General features: G+C 42.4%; 1 protein-coding gene across 7 annotated transcripts in view; it reads left to right on the plus strand.

The window, feature by feature from the left end:
• LOC135904033 (F-box only protein 9) overlaps window positions 1-17527 on the plus strand; it is a 94821-nt gene that overhangs the window by 48655 nt on the left and 28639 nt on the right. For 6 of the 7 annotated variants that reach the window (XM_065434609.2, XM_065434608.2, XM_065434610.2 and 3 more), the window contains 3 exons: window positions 6009-6041; window positions 7673-7758; window positions 9277-9393. In XM_065434609.2, coding sequence (XP_065290681.2) covers window positions 6009-6041; window positions 7673-7758; window positions 9277-9393 — 236 coding nt within the window. The remainder of the gene's footprint in view (window positions 1-6008; window positions 6042-7672; window positions 7759-9276; window positions 9394-17527) is intronic. The other variant, XM_065434605.2, reaches the window with a different exon arrangement.

Raw genomic sequence — 17527 nt, forward strand, 5'->3', positions numbered from 1 at the left:
CTAACAGCTTCTGAGAGCATGCAACTCTGTTTAACATTTCTTGAGCTTTCCTGTATAAAGTCTGGAGGCAAGTCATCTGGTTTAATCTGAAGTGATGCCAGCATGTAGTTCAGAGTAACAGAGAAGGTGATGGTTAGATATTGATGCTTATTAAGAGTACATTAATGTTTATGTACATAGAGGTACTGGTGATATTTTATCTTTTGAGAATTGGTGTTTAGAAGATTTTTGAGTATCCTGTAATCTGGTTTCATAAATTTGTGGCAACATTTTCAATTTGTGCTAAATAAGGAATTCTTGAGTTTTCATATCACTTAATAACACCAAAGCTAATGTGTTTCATATATATGCTGTATGTTACTGTTTTCCTCCATCTAAAAAGTTTAAGTGGGTCGGGGACCTCGTCAATAGATATACAGCACCTTTTGTTCCTGGCCTTTTGTTGCCTAGAAACAGTAAACTAGGAATGGCAATGTATTAAAAAAGAAAAGGTGAAGTCATGCAACAAAGGCCTTGTGTATTAAAGTGGTTTTCTGTGGTATATGCTTTAGAGAGAGAGTGAAGCCACAAATGTGAATTTCAGCACCAAGCTCATCCTTGCCACTCACTGTAAAACTATCTAAACAACAACTGTTTATTATAGATTGCTACCAACTCACCCAAACCCTTCTCACTGTCAAGGTTTACTGAAGCACTATGTATGTATTTCTGCTCTGAAGCCATTCTTGTAGTGTTTGTAGGCTTATTGAGCAAAACAAGAACAAGGTGAAAGCAGGAGCCAACGTTTCGACAAGTGGACTTGTCTTCTTCAAGGCGATGTACGCTTTCCTCGCCACAGCATATATAGCTGGGGTTCTTCTAAAGGGGAGAGGGCGTAAGGCGGGTGGGTGTGGCAACGAGCGAACTTGTGTTAGCGGCGAGGGTGTCGAATCGAGAATAAAGGAGTGCTGTGCACAAGGCCAGGGACACGGCCGTCTGTCAATGACATGTCAACGGCGTGCACAGCAGCCCTCTATTACCTGTTTCGCTGGTGGTCGTGGGCTATCATGTCTCTGAAAGAGATAATAGAAGAAGCGGCAGAAACCAGTGCTCGTGAAAAAATAATAAAATATAATAAAAGAGAATACTGAAATGGAATAAATAAATAAATAAAGGGAGAAAAAGAAAACACTAAGAAACCAAACAAAATGTTGCTGCCAATAGCTTGAAATTTAGCATAGCAAATAGATCCACAAGTTGCCCTTGATAGAGCTTATGATGTCATGTCAAGATTGGAGAGACAGTCGGAATTAACGAAGAAACAGCCTACACCAGAATCTGACAGACCGCCAGCCTTTATAACAAAATATTCTAATGCACTCCCAAATGTAAACAACATCCTACGAAAATACCACCCAATATTATCAAGTAACGAGCGTCTGAGAATAGCGTTCTGGGATGTACCAAGGGTTGTACCAAGGATGTACCGAGAGCAGAACTGCTTGTGAAAAGTTGCTGTCAGCTGCTCGGAAGAAAACTCTGAAAGCAGATAGACTGGGGTTTGACACAAGCGACCTCGTGTACATAAATGAGCATTTGTGTGTCGAGAACAAGATGCTGCTGGGTAAAGATTGAAAGCTCAAAAAGGAGAAAAATTAGAAATACATGTGGGTATCACAAGGAAAGATTTTAACACGCAAAAGTGAGAACTCTTCAATTCTGCATGTTACCTGTGAGGCTGACCTGGTGAAGGTCGCTTAAGCGTTTTTGTTATCAGCACATGGACCGCCAAAATAGAATGTTACTTGACAAGTATAACAACTGGTAACATATGAATATGGCTTCTCTTGTTTGTGTTCATCGACGCTTTGACATTTAAAACAGCCATTTACTGTTTTGTCATCTTAACTTTTGTTTCTGTCAGCGATGCTAGACTAACTCTAATAAGGTTTGTAAATACCTGTGTGATGGCTGTACTAAGAGAGTCTGTAGTGCCTTTTTCCTCTATGTAGATTTAAAATTTACTGACTTTTATGCCGTTCCCTGTAAAGTGTACAACTTGTGCACAGACGTGGTAAAAAAAATAGTTTCTGTGCCATGCTATAAGTATGCCCATTGCAGTTTACATTGGAATTTTTTTTTCAAAGCTTCGTTTTTTAAACTCTTTTGGCTTCTTCGTATGGCTATTGTTAATAGATTGCAACATACTGTAGCTTCGATATCATGGCATCAGTGAACGCTTCAAGTTATGATTTCTCAGCATCTTACGAGCTGAGCATCCATTATCAGACAAAAAGTGGTAACATTTCGTTTCTGCATCTGAACGCTCGATCAGCGTGAAACAAAAGCGATGATATATGTGCCTTTCTTTCCAGCTTTAGCTTTTCGTTTGACGTCATGATCTCTGAGACATGGTACGAAAGCCACTCTGCTGTTCTTAATCTACTTGAATACTCCACATTTTTCCTTAACCGGAGCTCTAAGAGAGGTGGGGGGGGTTGCGATGCTGTCGAAAACACTTTTCAAATGCGAATTACTTGACAATTTCTGTGTTGTAACCAACGACTACGAGGTGCTTACCCTGAAATCTAATTCCTTGTTTTTTACTGTCACATACCGCCCACCCAGAGGAAGCAGTAACAAATTTCTCCATTTTATAGACGAGTACTTCAGCTGGGTAAATGATCATAAATACACACTCATATTAGGCGGGGACTTGGAACATAAGCTTGCTTGAAAAGTCAACACTTCAATAAGAGTTCTACGCTATACTAGAGACCAACGCATTTTTCGATATCATAAATCAACCAACACGCATTACACCCGAAATATCAATGTTACTAGACACCTCCATCACTAATGCATGTGATGAATTGTCAATATCCGGTGCACTGGCAGCTTATCTTAGTGATCACCTACCAATTTATTTAATTACAAATCTCACAGTCCCCTCTAACAAACCTGCAAAAAGATTTATTGTGCGTGTTCAAGACATAAACCAGACTACTTTACAAACATTTTATGATAAACTGTCGCAAGTAAACTGGAGCAGCGTCCATGAGGAAACCAATGACCAATGTTGATGAAGCTTATGGTATTGTTATTTCCACCTACAGGCAGCTGTATTATGAGTATTTTCCATACAAAACAAGAGTGCGAGCTTCGAAGGCGCGTAAGCCGTGGATAACTAAGGAATGCCTAAAGGCAATACGAATTAAAAACATACTTTTTAAGTGCTTTCTAAAAACAAAAGCTATTGACGATTTGAAGAAGTTTAAGGCTGCGAGAAATAAAGCTAACAGTATTAATCGGCAAGCCAAAAGAAACTATATGAGTAACCAATTTAATGACGAAGTAATAAAGCACTCCGATATTGTTTGGGGGAGGCTCAATAATTTGCTAAACTCAAAAGAGAAGACTGTAGTAGATGAAATAGTCACGCATGGCACTCACTTGTCCAGTTCTCAACTAGCAGATGCTTTCAATAATTTCTTCGTGTCCATTGCAGACAGCACTCAGCCCAGCCAATACCTCAACAGCATGAGTCAAAAGGTTAGCGAAACCGCATTTTTAGCCCCTGTTACAGCTAACGAAGTTCTGTCGTTCCTACAGTCGCTGAAAAATAGTAAAAGTAAGGACACTGACGACCTCCAAATATTGCCAGCGAAGTACACATCCCACATACTTGCACCGATATTAGAGTACATAATAAACTTGGCATTTTCCTCAGGAACTTTCCCGAAAAAGCTACAGGTTGCCAAGATTACCATAATTTTTAAAGGAGGAGACGAAAGTAATTTCTCCAACTAGCGACCTATATTGATCTCGCCAGATTTTTCTAAATGTTTTGAAAAGCTTTTACAAGTGTACATTACAAGTTTTATTAACAAACACAAAGTCATATCAGCTTCCCAGTTCGATTTTATTGCAGAAAAATTAACAGAAACAGCATTATTAACCATGAAGGAAGTTATATTAGAGTCATTTGAAGAAAAAGAACTAACTCTCGGGGTTTTCGTGGATTTTTCCAAAGCATTCGACTCCATATATCACAAAATATTATTCCTTAAACTTAAATATTATTCCTTAAACTTGAGCACTATGGATTTCGCGGCACATTCTTTCAGCTTTTAATAACATATTTAGAGCACCGCCAGCAACGGGTTGTAATTAACAATTCTTCATCGTACTTTAGATCCATTCATTCTGGCATACTGCAAGGCAGTATTCTTGGATCTACACTCTTTAACATATACATTAACGACATTGTGACCTTTGATAACAGCGCTAAATGTGTAATGTATGCAGATGATGTCAGCATATTTTTTAGGGCTAAAACACTTAATGACTTGACATTAAATGCTAATGAAAATCTGCACAAATTGGTCGAATGGAGTACTGAATCTTTATTGAAAATTAACGCTACCAAACTAAAGCTGTACTTTTTAGACCTAACAATAAACCACTAGAACATTTACGTACACTAAGGCTTGGTTCTCAAAGCATTGAAATAGCGGAGTCAGCAAAGAGTCTAGGTGTGACACTGTAGTGCAATCTTTCATAGGACATACACATCGACAATCTGGTTAAAAAACTTGCAAAATGCACAGGCATGTTACCTCTGAGTGTTAGACGCTTAGTTTATAATGCACTATTTCTATCTAATCTTTCATATTGTCATCTGGTGTGGGGTACAATGACATGGTCAAATACATAGAGGTTACAGAAAATAGAGAAAAAGGTCATTCGTATCATTGCGAATGCCCTGTTTACTGCTCACACTCAACCTCTTTTCACATCATTAAAGGTAACTGCAATTAATCACCTATATAACTTATTGCTAAGTAAACGATATGAAGGAAAACGGAAAGATCATGATGCATTCTTTGATAACACAGCTAACTTACGGCCCAAAGCTAATTACTACCCAACACGTAACAACGACGTCTGGTATGTGCCATCCATTACGGTCGTCAAATGCTCCGACATATAATTCCAACTCTTCTTAATCGGCACAATGAGCACTGAGAACCTAACGATACGTTTTTTTTTACTACAAGCTTGCGCCTCCTTTCTCCCGTTTTCTTTTCGTATCGTTATTCTTCGTTTTGCATTCTTCAGTGTTCCTGAGTGTTTCGTGTTAATTCTGCCGCCTTCATTTATTTGTTATTGCAAGAGGATGTTCACAAATTTTTTATGGAATATGATGTTTACCTATGCAGTGTAGTCTTTCTTTTATTGTTCTGTCTGTGTTCTGTTGCTGCCGGTTTTTATGTACGGGGGTGCGCCCCTCTGTCAAGCCAGTCATAGGCTTTTTGGGTGCACCCCTAACATCCCTGATGTTGAAATAAAGGTATTTGTATTTGTTACCTATCGCCGCAACAGGAACTTTAAAGACATGTTAGTGCACGCAAACGTCAGCCAACATCATCCCCTGTAATAAAAGCATGTTGTTGCCCCAGGTGCAAAACCTGCGGGCACCTTCAAAGTGACATTAAAATTAAAAGCACCACCAATAATTATACACACGAAGTCAAATCTAGCGTCACTTGTACAAGTTTGAATGTGATTTATATGTTTGAATGTTCATTCTGTAAGAAACAATATATAGATGAAACGGGACAATCAATGAACTCTAGATTAAATGGACATCGCGCGGACACAGCTAAAAACTTCCCAAAGCCTAGCATTTCAACTAGCCAGGTCATAACTTTGATGAACTTAAACTCTACATCTTACAGTCAAATTTCCGTTCTGAACGAGAAAGAAAATATAGAAAATCATACCTTATCCATAAGTTCAAGACATTGCAACCAATAGGCATGAACGTTTCAAAGGGTGCTTTAGAATCTATTCACTATGCTAAATTTCAAGCTATTGGCAGCAACATTTTGTTTGGTTTCTTAGTGTTTTCTTTTTCTCCCTTTATTTATTTATTTATTTATTCCATTTCAGTATTCTCTTTTATTATATTTTATTATTTTTTCACGAGCACTGGTTTCTGCCGCTTCTTCTATTATCTCTTTCAGAGACATGATAGCCCACGACCACCAGCGAGACAGGTAATGGAAGGCTGCTGTGCACGCCGTTGACATGTGATTGACACGTGACGGCCATGTCCCTGGCTTTGTGCACAGCACTCCTTTATTCTCAATTCGACACCCTCGCTGCTAACACACATTTGCTCGTTTCCACACCTACCCGCCTTACGCTCTCTCCCCTTTAGAAGAACCCCACCTATATATACTGTGGCGAGGAAAGCATATGTCACCTTGAAGAAGACAACTTCACTTGTCGAAATGCTGGCTCCTGCTTTCATCTTGTTCTTGTTTTGCTCATTGTCTTGTATTTTCATCTCCCGCCTTCCCTGTGTTTTCCATTGTAGACTTATTGCATTACACAGGAGCCAAAGACTGAACATTGCCCCTTTCGAGAAGATAGACGCGTGCCACAACAGCCAATTGTGATAGAACTTCATTGAAGCACGCCGTGGTTGCTTAGTGGCTATGGTGTTGGGCTGATAAGCATGAGGTGGCGAGATTGAATGCTGGCCACGACGTCCGCATTTTCGATAGGAGCGAAATGCGAAAACACCCATCTACTTAGATTTAGGTGCGCGTTAAAGAACCCCAGGTGCTCCAAATTACGGAGACCTCCACTGCAGCATGCCTCATAATCAGATTGTAATTTTGGCACCTAAAACTCAATAGTTGTTATTTTAAATTCTTTTTTTATAATTGAAGCCATTAAATTCTGTCATAGGTGAAAATCCAGAAAAAGAAAATTGTTTTAGTGCATGTATTGTCAGTTTCATAATTTATATATCAGCTACCAGCACTCTAACTTGGCTTCCAAACTTGCAAAATTTCGATTCCTTTTTACATGTATTGCTTCTTGCCAGTAGAGCATTAATTAACATAATCACTTTCTGTAATGTAGCAAAAAGGTTTGTTTTGATGTGCAGCTAAAAAAATATATACAATATTATATTAAAGACCTGCATCAAAGTTCATCAAAGAGTGGTCGTCAGTGTACCAGTCCATTGCCTGGTGTAAGTTGCTCTGGCATGAGTGTTAGTGAATGTACAGTGCAATCCCGATTATTCAAAATCTCTTCATTCAAATGGATGGATAATTCAAACTACTCTGTTTGTCCCAGAAAAGTCCTATATATTTGAATAGAGAAAAACTCCTGTCAATTCAAACCTAAAGACCACGCAGAGGTTATTTAGAACAAAATGTCTTACTCCCATGTTCCACTTTTTGGACAAACCCGAGCCGAAGGCGAAAGTTCGATGCGTCACTAGCTACTGTATTGTTGCGTACTGTAAAAATGTTGAGGAAAGATGCACAGAGCAGCATGCGCCCTTTTCTCCCATGCAGCTTAAAAAGGAGTGCATGCTGCCCCCAGCAGCGTGCACTCATCTCCAACATGGGGCATGTGGGAGCACAGTGTGTGTCATACTTTTTGGCTCATCCTCGCATATGCTCTCTCGCACCCACAGTAAACTTGATACGAAACTTAAACTTTTTCTATGCAAGCCTAGTGACTGTTTTGCAAGCAGTGCCGCACAATTGAATGGGCGCTATATTTACGAGGTTTCTCCTAGTTCGAAATATGTTTTATTTAAATAAATTTCCAGTCCCCTTGGAGTTTTAATTAACAAGATTCTACTGTATGCTTTTCTATGCAGGACATGGGGTGAAGATTGTGGTCAGTTGAACCAGTATGACTCATGGAGAGAAATGTACATCTGCCGGCCTCGGATCTGTTATAATGGTGAGCGGCCGCTACTGCTTTTCACTGCCATCTTCAGCTGTGACATCCGGCAGTACATGTGGCACAATTAGTGTGCCGAGTATGCACAGCTCTCTGTTAGGTTTAAAATTCAATTATGGGGTTTTACGTGCCAAAACCACTTTCTGATTATGAGGCACACCGTAGCGGGGGACTCCAGAAATTTGGACCACCTGGGGTTCTTCAACGTGCACTTAAATCTAAGCACACGGGTGTTTTCGCATTTCGCCCCCATCGATATGCGGCCGCCGTGCTCTGTTAGTGCAGTGCGTATAAGTACTAGAAGTGAACTCAATAATGTACATGAAATATAGAAACAGAAAAACAACGAATTTGTCAGTAATTGATTGTGCTCATCTCTTTCCTCCAAATTTGCCAAACTTCAGCAGCTGACACAATTCTGATGCTGTTGCATGAACATTATAGTGCTGTAGAAATATGGTACATGTGTCAGAGAAGGCACAAACATTACACAAAGGCTTAGAAGCTAAATCTGCTACATATGCTTCTTCTTTGGGAATTTTTAAAGCACTTCTGCTTTCCGCATTGGATGACCGATATGATGCTGTGGATATGTGCCAACAGTAAAGTATTGCGCTGATTTTTTTCATGATCACATTTGTGTGTTAAGAGGCACTAGAGAGAAAAATTATTTGAGCTGCATTAATAAATTATGTTTATGCAGCACCAAAAATATAGCACGTTACGGTGACCTTGGCCAGCCATTAAAAACCCAAGAACAAAGGATGCTGCCTTGAAGCTCCTGCACTAGCTCACCATGATGGAGGTGTGATGGCACCTGTTCAGGCACAGTTAATTTGAGTGGCATGAGCATTGAGTGACACTCAATGCTCATGCAAGTCAAATCTCATCAAGTCAAGATTTTTCATCAAGTCAAGATCAAGTCAAGATTTTTGACTTGATCGCGCAGATCAGCGAGTATCATATGCGCTGTAGGCGTGCTCTGTTGACTAGATCGCGCAGTTCTGTGGGTATTTAAGTAAGTAGTTCTTCAAAAATAAAACCAGTTGTTAGAAAGCGCTCGTCCTTGTGTTGCCCCTTTTCTTCGTCCCTGTTTGTTTGCGCCCTTACTAGAGTTTTTGATATTCTGGAGGGAGTTTTCAGTTCTAGATAGTTCAGCAAACCAATTATTAAATAATTAATTAGTGTAATAATCAGTATTTAAGCAATTATAATTTCACAGTTTTTTTCGTACCAGTGCACTTTCAATGATAAGAAATAAATATGAACAAGTTGCAATAATTTTGTTTGGGCTTTGTGGGGTTAAAGTTACTTGGTTATTTGTTTTATGTGTGGGAAGAAGGGGCGGAATGACTGTTGCTAGACTCGCTTCAAGAGGAATGGGCAATTCTTTTGCATGGTGCTTTGAAGCGAATTCTCTGAGATCAGTTTGAAAGATCCTTTTTTATTTGCAAAATTGTGAAGTTGCATTGTGTGGATCTGCCTGTGTTGCTGCTAACAGTTTTGCACTTTCTTCAGGTGTTTATATCAACCGAACCACATATGTGAGGCATGGCGAGTCGTCGTTCCAAGACTCAAGCTATCGTCCATGCTTTCTGGTGGAGTACTTTCGGTACCTCCGTTTCTTTCCTGATGGTGAGTAGTCGTGTTGTTAACAGCTGCAGTGCCTGCAAGCCTTTATTTGCGTAGCAGACCGGTGAGTAAGTGAGTGAAATAACTTTATTAGGTCCAGAGAAGATGCAGGGGAGACCTCGCGCCACCCGGCTAGTCCCACGTAGGGACTGCCAAGCTGAGCTTGACGGTCAGATCGTGGGCACTCTGGGCGGTGTAAGACTCGTCGGACTATCTCGCCGCTGCCACCATTTGAAGGAGTTGAAGGTCGTAGAGAGGAACTCGGTGAACAGGATTTATTTACATATTAAGCATTTTAAGCAAGATACATTGGCAGTCCAGCGCGACTCCCATATGGAGCCCGCAAGACTAACATACAGCAAACAGTTTACGAGCACAGAGCTCACTACTACATTTCGAGCATGACAACGAGCACTCAGCTCCCGACGACGAGCACGACACGAGCACGACACGAGCACGCTCTAGCAGCCGGCAAACGCTGCTTATAAGCTCTCCCCTTGACGTCATAGTTCGACATCATCGTTCGGCGTGGACGGAGTCCGAGTGGTCGGAAATGTTCGTCCAATCATTGTAAACTTGCCGCCGCCCCGTAGTACGGCCCACACACAGCAAGGCACACAAGTTCAAGCGCCCACACACAAAGGCTCCGAAGCCGACGTCAGAGGGCTTCGTAGAACTCTCGGTGCCGCATAGCTCGCGGTGCCGCATAGCTCTCGGTGTCGACGACCGAGGGCTTCGTAGAACTGTGCTCCGTACCACATTCCTCAGCTGACCGCGCGCCACGTGGCTGCCGGTCATCCGCAGTTCTCGGAAGGGCTCCCTGTCTGGTGGGCTTGGAACACGTGCAGAGGGCTGAAAGCTGGCACGTTGCCACCCCGTACGGCCATTCCTAACAGCGGCCAGGGTTTGGTCGTTAGGTTCGGGGCTGTCCAAGAGTGCAGCCCACCTATCCTCGCTGAAGGAGGAGCCGATGGCTTCACACTCTCGCAACGCATGATCCAATATTTTCCTTAATCCACAGGCAGGGCAGTTCGCACTGGGATACCTTTCAGGGTATATTGCATGAAGAACCACAAGGTTAGGATATGCACGGGCTTGTATAAGTCGAAGGGTCACCGCCCGCGCCTTGCATAAGGCGGGGTGCAGGAGGGGGAATACCCGTCTTGACAGATAGTCGTGTGCGGTAACCTCATTGAACTTGAGCAAGGGTTCCCCGCAGGGCAGGGGGAGTGCGGAGGTGATGCGGTCCGTGTGTCCTCACGCGGCCTTGTGCGTGGCTTTGTTAAGGTTAGAGGGAGAGCCCTCAGTCGACCCCAAGTGAGCGGGAAATCAAGTGAGAGAACGCGGAGAGATACTTTTGGCGCTTTGGAGAATGCGGAGGGCCTCAGGGGAGACCATCCAGGTTTAGTAGGCCTTAATGGCTGCCTTAGAATCACTATATATTGCCTCTCTGCGACCATCGAGCACAGCCAGTGCGATTGCAACCTGTTCGGCTATTGCAGACCTCAAAGTGCGTACCGTAGTGCAGCAAGTGAGCCTGGAATTGAAGTCAACGATGGAGACAATGAATACCTCTTGTCGGACATATGTCACGGCATCGATGGAGCTTGCCTCAATGTGGTTGTTGCGGACATGCTCGAGTAGAGCTCTACACCTGACCCGGCGTCTGCCGACATTGTTTGCGGGGTGTATGTTGAGGGGAATGGGTGCGATGTGCAGTTGAGGCCTGATGTCACTGGGAATCTGCACGGTGTCAGGGCACTGGTTGACAGGGTCGAGGCCGGGGTGCTGGATAGCCTGAGCAGCTGTGAGCGCTCTTGTGCCTTGATTATTTTTTCGAGCATGTTGTGGACTCCAAGCTTAAAGACCTTTCTGATGAGAGAATTGAGTTGTTCCTCTCTGCAACATGCCAATTATGCATGGCCACTGAGTATGAAAGGTGGCAGAGAACAAAAGCATGTACAATGCGGATAAGATTGTAGTAGACCAGTAGTTCAAAATTTTACTTGAATAACTTGAATTCAAACTTTTCATTTTTGTTTTTCAGTAAATGAAGGTCTTGCAGCTCTAAACCTTAGAAAAAATACTGGCAAACCTCAGAGTGCCCTAAATAATTTACCATAATAGCTTTTCGGTTTTGTTTCCCAGGAGGTATATGTGTCACGACGCAAGCAGTAATCACGTCACAGTAGGACACTACAACGTTTTGAAACTCACTGCGGCTCGCTAGGTCGTCCGCTATGTTGCTACATCGACCCTCACAACGAGTAGCAGTATAGGAGGCAACAGAGCGAGCCGAAGCGAGTGCCATAATGTCATAATGTTCTACTCTCACATGATTACTACCTGCATCATGACTAGAGACCGAATGATAGGCAAATGCCTATTTCTTTCTTCTCAGGGCCACACCCTTTTTGTGTACAAGCATTAATTATGGGTTAAGAAGTGTTTCAGCACTGACTTTATCTTGCCTATAAATTGCCTCTATTTCAGTCCTTTGCACCTGTGTATCTCTATTCGCTTTTAGTGCCAGAAAATGTTTTATCAGGGTGCTCATTGTTTCAGAAACACATTCTTTTTTCCCACAGGACCTAGTAGAACTTGCAGATGCTGCTGCTAATGGCAACACATCTATATAGACTACTTTTGCTGAGTAGTTTGCGCTCGAGAAACAAAATGGTGCTTTTGGCCTTTGCCCCGCACATTGCCACAGGCAAAGGCACATAAATGTGAAACCATTACCACTTCTATCCTGCTACTGTGCGATCAGCTGTCTGAAATGCAACTGGATGATCACTAAATCACTATTCTTCATGCAAGCTGTAAATGTGGTGCGGTAGAGAGAAGACGTCTGAAGCAGTTAGCAGCAAAAACAGTGACTGGCATATTAAACAATAAAACGACTGTGTGGCCAAGTTCACAGACCGCTGCTACACAGTGACTGCCTGTGTTACCGGCATTTTTTCAGGCATGGCTTTTCTCGAGGATAAAAAAATGCACTCACCCACCAGCATTTGATCACTAATCTCCAAAGAAAGGACTTAAACTTCAAAATGTCGGCAAGAGCCAGTACTGCTCGTTACATTGTGACTAAGGTAGTAGAGCTGTCTCCTATCATAGTAAGTTTCTTGCACATATACATGCACATCAGCTCTAACTTATGCCCACTCTATTGTTCATATATCAAGAATAAGTGAATGGGTACATTTTTGAATTAGTGTGCCGAAGCATAGGTGATGAACTACACCGACAGCACATGAAGGCTTGAAGATGAACGTTTCCTGTTGATCCAAAAAGTAACTAATTACTAATAATACATCTTTGCTACAAGCTATTACAAAGTACAGAACACCTACGTACAAAGCGTGGCGGGTGGCAACCATAAATCTGCCACAACTCAGCACACTCGTGTGCGATTTGGCAGAAAATGGGCAATCACAAAATGACCGCACTAAGGAACGGTATTGCATCTGAAGCATGACAAGCTGCAACTTCACCATGATTGGCAAATAAAAAACAAAGAGCAAGAGACACTGATCTCGATTTAATTCAGAAGCGGAAAGTTTGGACAGCTTGGAGAACATATCCAGCCCCACTTCTAGTATAACCACCTTATATGCTGCTTGCACTGTTTGGGCAAGGCTTAATCAGCTCCTAAAGCGTTTATATGTCCTCCGAAGCTGTAAGCTTCATCTCATCTACCCAGTCACTGTCAAAAATATCCGCTGAAACAGAGCTTTGCGAGGCCCCCACAGTGTCATGAACATTCAATGTAAATGCAGAGGCAACGGACATAGTTGAGGCAAGGAATCAATGCATCGCCACGTGATCAAACGCGGTGAAACTCGTGTGAAAAAGGATCTAAAGTCGACTTGCGTTAGTTCGACCCTGATGGCAACGACAAAATTGATCGAATTAAACAAGACGGAGAAAAAAAACGTCAGCACACACAGCTGATTCATTTGGCAGTATTTGCCCAATTTTAGCACGCTCCCGAATCAAAAGCGCGCCCGCTTTCTATGTGTAGAAAGTAGAAAACTAAGAAGAAAAAAATTACACTAAAGGTCTAAGCAAAGTACAAATCCAATGTGCACCTGATTTTTTAGCTTGAAAGTGAGCAATGTGTGGCACAATGACCGCCAGTTTTCTAAAGTCAGCCTCGCCGCAATGTATATGTGTTATGCAGTAAAGCATACGAATACAAGGGCGGTTTTAGTTTCGTGTTTGCACTGCGCAGGCAATTTTCAGCGTAATTTTCCTGAAAAAAGAAAGAAAGGTGCATGTAAGAATTTGGTAAATATTGTAACCAGACATTGTGAGCTATGGTTATATTGCTTGAATATCTTCCTAGAGCAAGTTGCACGAGGTCGTGGGATCAAATCCCGGCCACGGCGGCTGCATTTCGATGGAGGTGAAATGCGAAAACACCTGTGTACTTAGACTTCATCATCATCATCAGCCTGGTTACGCCCACTGCAGGGCAAAGGCCTCTCCCGTATTTCTCTAACTACCCCAGTCATGAACTAATTCTGGTCATGTCGTCCCTGCAAACTTAATCTCATCCGCCCACCTAACTTTCTGCCGCCCCCTGCCACGCTTCCCTTCCCTTGGAATCCAGTCCGTAACCCTTAATGACCATCGGTTACCTTCCCACCTCATTACATGTCCTGCCCATGCCCATTTCTTTTTCTTGATTTCAACCAAGATGTCATTAACTCGTGTTTGTTCCCTCACCCAATCTGCTCTTTTCTTATCCCTTAAGAGGAAGCTTTAGCTCGGGCCCAACTCCGACGCGGCCTATTCAAATACATGTAAAACGCAAAAACGTTTTTATGAGATAACCCCTGCACCGATATTGATGAAATTTGTTGCATTTGAAAGAGAAAGTTAAATTCTAGTGACTGTTGGAAGCGGAATTTCGATTTAGGGCTTGAATTTTCTTAAATCAATTTTCAAATATTTGACCGTGTGAAGAAAATAGAAGCAGAAAGTTTACAAATTCATAGCTCTGCATCAAGAGCTGATGTCGCGGTTCTGTAAACGGCACCCATTAGATCATTCAAAGCGGACAAATTCAATATGTCATTTTACATCTTACGTGAATTTGTTACGTTGGTTACAACGGTTTTTCAAAAGTTGTATTTCCCTATGATAAAATTTTTTTTATATTCATGTGTAACATATCAATTTTGTCCGCTTTAGATGTACTATTAGATGCAATTCACAGAATTGTATTATCATTTTTAGTGGTTGAGTTACAGAGTTGTAAACTTGATAGTTTCGTTTTCTGGAAATTTTCGATTTTTGCCAATTTTTAATAAAAAATTGACGACCTAACTCAAAAATTTGATACCAACAGTCACTAGATTTTAAGTTTACTTTTAAATGCAACAAACCTCGTCAAATTTGGTGCAGTGGTTGCCGAGAAAAACGAATTCTCCTTTTACATGTATTTAGATAGGAGCACTCGAGCTAAAGCTTCCTCTTAACGTTAAACCCATCGATCTTCTTTCCAAAGCTCGTTGGGTCGTCCTCAATTTAAGTAGAACCCTTTTCGTAAGCCTCCAGGTTTCTGCCCCGTACCTGAGTACAGGTAAGACACAGCTGTTATACACTATCTTTAACTATCTATAACTATCTTTCAGTATTTTTACATACGGCTCGTCTACACCCTGATTCCGTAATGCCTCCATGACCGCTGAGGTTTTGACTGAATCGAATGCTTTCTCGTAATCAATGAAAGCTGTATATAAGGGTTGGTTATATTCCGCACATTTCTCTATCACCTGATTGATAGTGTGAATATGGTCTATTGTTGAGTAGCCTTTACGGAATCTTACCTGGTCCTTTGGTTGACGGAAGTCTAATGTGTTCGTGATTCTATTTGCAATTACCTTAGTAAATACTTTGTAGGCAACGGACAGTAAGCTGATCGGTCTATAATTTTTCAAGTCTTTGGCGTCCCCTTTCTTATGGATTAGGATTATGTTAGTGTTCTTCCAAGATTCCGGTACGCTCGAGGTCATGAGGCATTGATCGGTCTATAATTTTTCAAGTCTTTGGTGTCCCCCTTCTTATGGATTAGGATTATGTTAGCGTTCTCCAAGATTCCGGTACGCTCGAGGTCATGAGGCATTGCGTATACAGGGTGACCAGTTTTCTAGAACAATCTGCCCACCATCCCTCAACAAATCTGCTCTTACCTGATCCTCCCCAGCTGCCTTCCCCCTTTGCATAGCTCCCAATGCTTTCTTCACTTCTTCCGGCGTTACTTGTGGTATTTCAAATTCCTCTAGACTACTCTCTTCCATTATCGTTGTGGGTGCCACTGGTACTGTATAGATCTCTATAGAACTCCTCAGCCACTTGAATGATCTCATCTATATTAGTAATGATATTGCCGGCTTTGTCTCTTAACGCATACATCTGATTCTTGCCTATTCCTAGTTTCTTCTCTGCTTTTAGGCTTTCTCCGTTCCTGAGAGCATGTTCAATTCTATCCATATTATACTTCCTTATGTCAGCTGTCTTACGCTTGTTGATTAACTTGGAAAGTTCTGCCAGTTCTATTCTAGCTGTTGGGTCAGAGGCTTTCATACATTGGCGTTTCTTGATCAAATCTTTCGTCTCCTGCGATAGCTTACTGGCATCCTGTCTAACGGAGTTACCACCGACTTCTATTGCACAATGCTTAATGATGCCCATAAGATTGTCGTTCGTATCTCCAACACTAATGTTGAATTCCAATGGCGGAGTTGGAGCAAGTTTTTCTGCTCGTTTCGGAGCAAGTTTGTTCCAATGACAGAGTGAGGGCGGGAGTAAGGTGTTCCAATTAGAGAGTCGGAGTGGATTCAGAGCGGGAGTAACTCCGTGGAGCAGAAAAAGATGCTCTGCCAAAATAGGCGGAGTGGACCGGAACTCTGCGTGACGTATTTCCTTTAACACGTTTGTCTGCTTGGAGGCGCCGCTGGTCACGACTCACAAGGAAGCAAAAGCTGCTGCACGCTTGGCGAGATATCCATTCCACACTTTAAAAAAAACGACAGGTGAATGGCGCTGAAGAGACAAGTGACCGGTGCGGCGGTGCTGGCAGCAAACAGCGGAAGGAAATGACAACACACAAGGCATCCTGGGTAACTCGGCGATATAAGTTCAGCTTCCGCCTTGCTCCGGCAGCGCACGTTGTGTTCCACTCATGGATTCGGAGGCATTGCTCTACGCCAGAGTCGAGTGCTCGCTCGCCAAGTCCGTCGGCTGCTCCAACTCCGCCATTGGAATTCAACGTAAGGTCCTCTTCCTGAGCTAAGGCCAAATATTTGCTCTGTAGCTTGATCCGGTATTCCTCTATTTTCCCTCTTACCGCTAACTAATTGATCGGCTTCTTATGTACCAGTTTCTTCCTTTCCCTTCTCAAGTCTAGGCTAATTCGAGTTCTTACCATCCTATGGTCACTGCAGCGCACCTTGCCGAGCACAACCACATCTTGTATGATGCCAGGGTTAGCGCAGAGCATGAAGTCTATTTCATTTCTAGTCTCGCCATTTGGGCTCCTCCACGTCCACTTTCGGCTATCTCACTTGCGGAAGAAGGTATTCATTATCCGCATATTATTCTGTTCTGCAAACTCTACTAATAACTCTCCCCTGCTATTCCTAGAGCCTATGCCATATTCCCCCACTGACTTGTCTCCAGCCTGCTTCTTGCCTACCCTGGCATTGAAGTCGCCCATCAGTATAGTGTATTTTGTTTTGACTTTACCCATTGCCGATTCCACGTCTTCATAGAAGCTTTCGACTTCCTGGTCATCATGACTGGATGTAGGGACGTAGACCTGTACGACCTTCTATTTGTACCTCTTATTAAGTTTCACAACAAGACCTGCCACCCTCTCGTTAATGCTATAGAATTCCTGTATGTTACCAGCTATATCCTTATTAATCAGAAATCCGACTCCAAGTTCTCGTCTCTCCGCTAAGCCCCGGTAGCACAGGACGTGCCCGCTTTTCAGCACTGTATGTGCTTCCTTCGTCCTCCTGACTTCACTGAGCCCTATTATATCCCATTTACTGCCCTCAATTCCTTCAATAGCACTGCTAGACTCGCCTCACTAGATAACGTTTTAGCGTTAAACGTTGCC

The sequence above is a fragment of the Dermacentor albipictus genome, chromosome 5, assembly GCF_038994185.2.
Source record: "Dermacentor albipictus isolate Rhodes 1998 colony chromosome 5, USDA_Dalb.pri_finalv2, whole genome shotgun sequence".
NCBI classification, from domain to species: Eukaryota; Metazoa; Arthropoda; class Arachnida; order Ixodida; family Ixodidae; genus Dermacentor; species Dermacentor albipictus.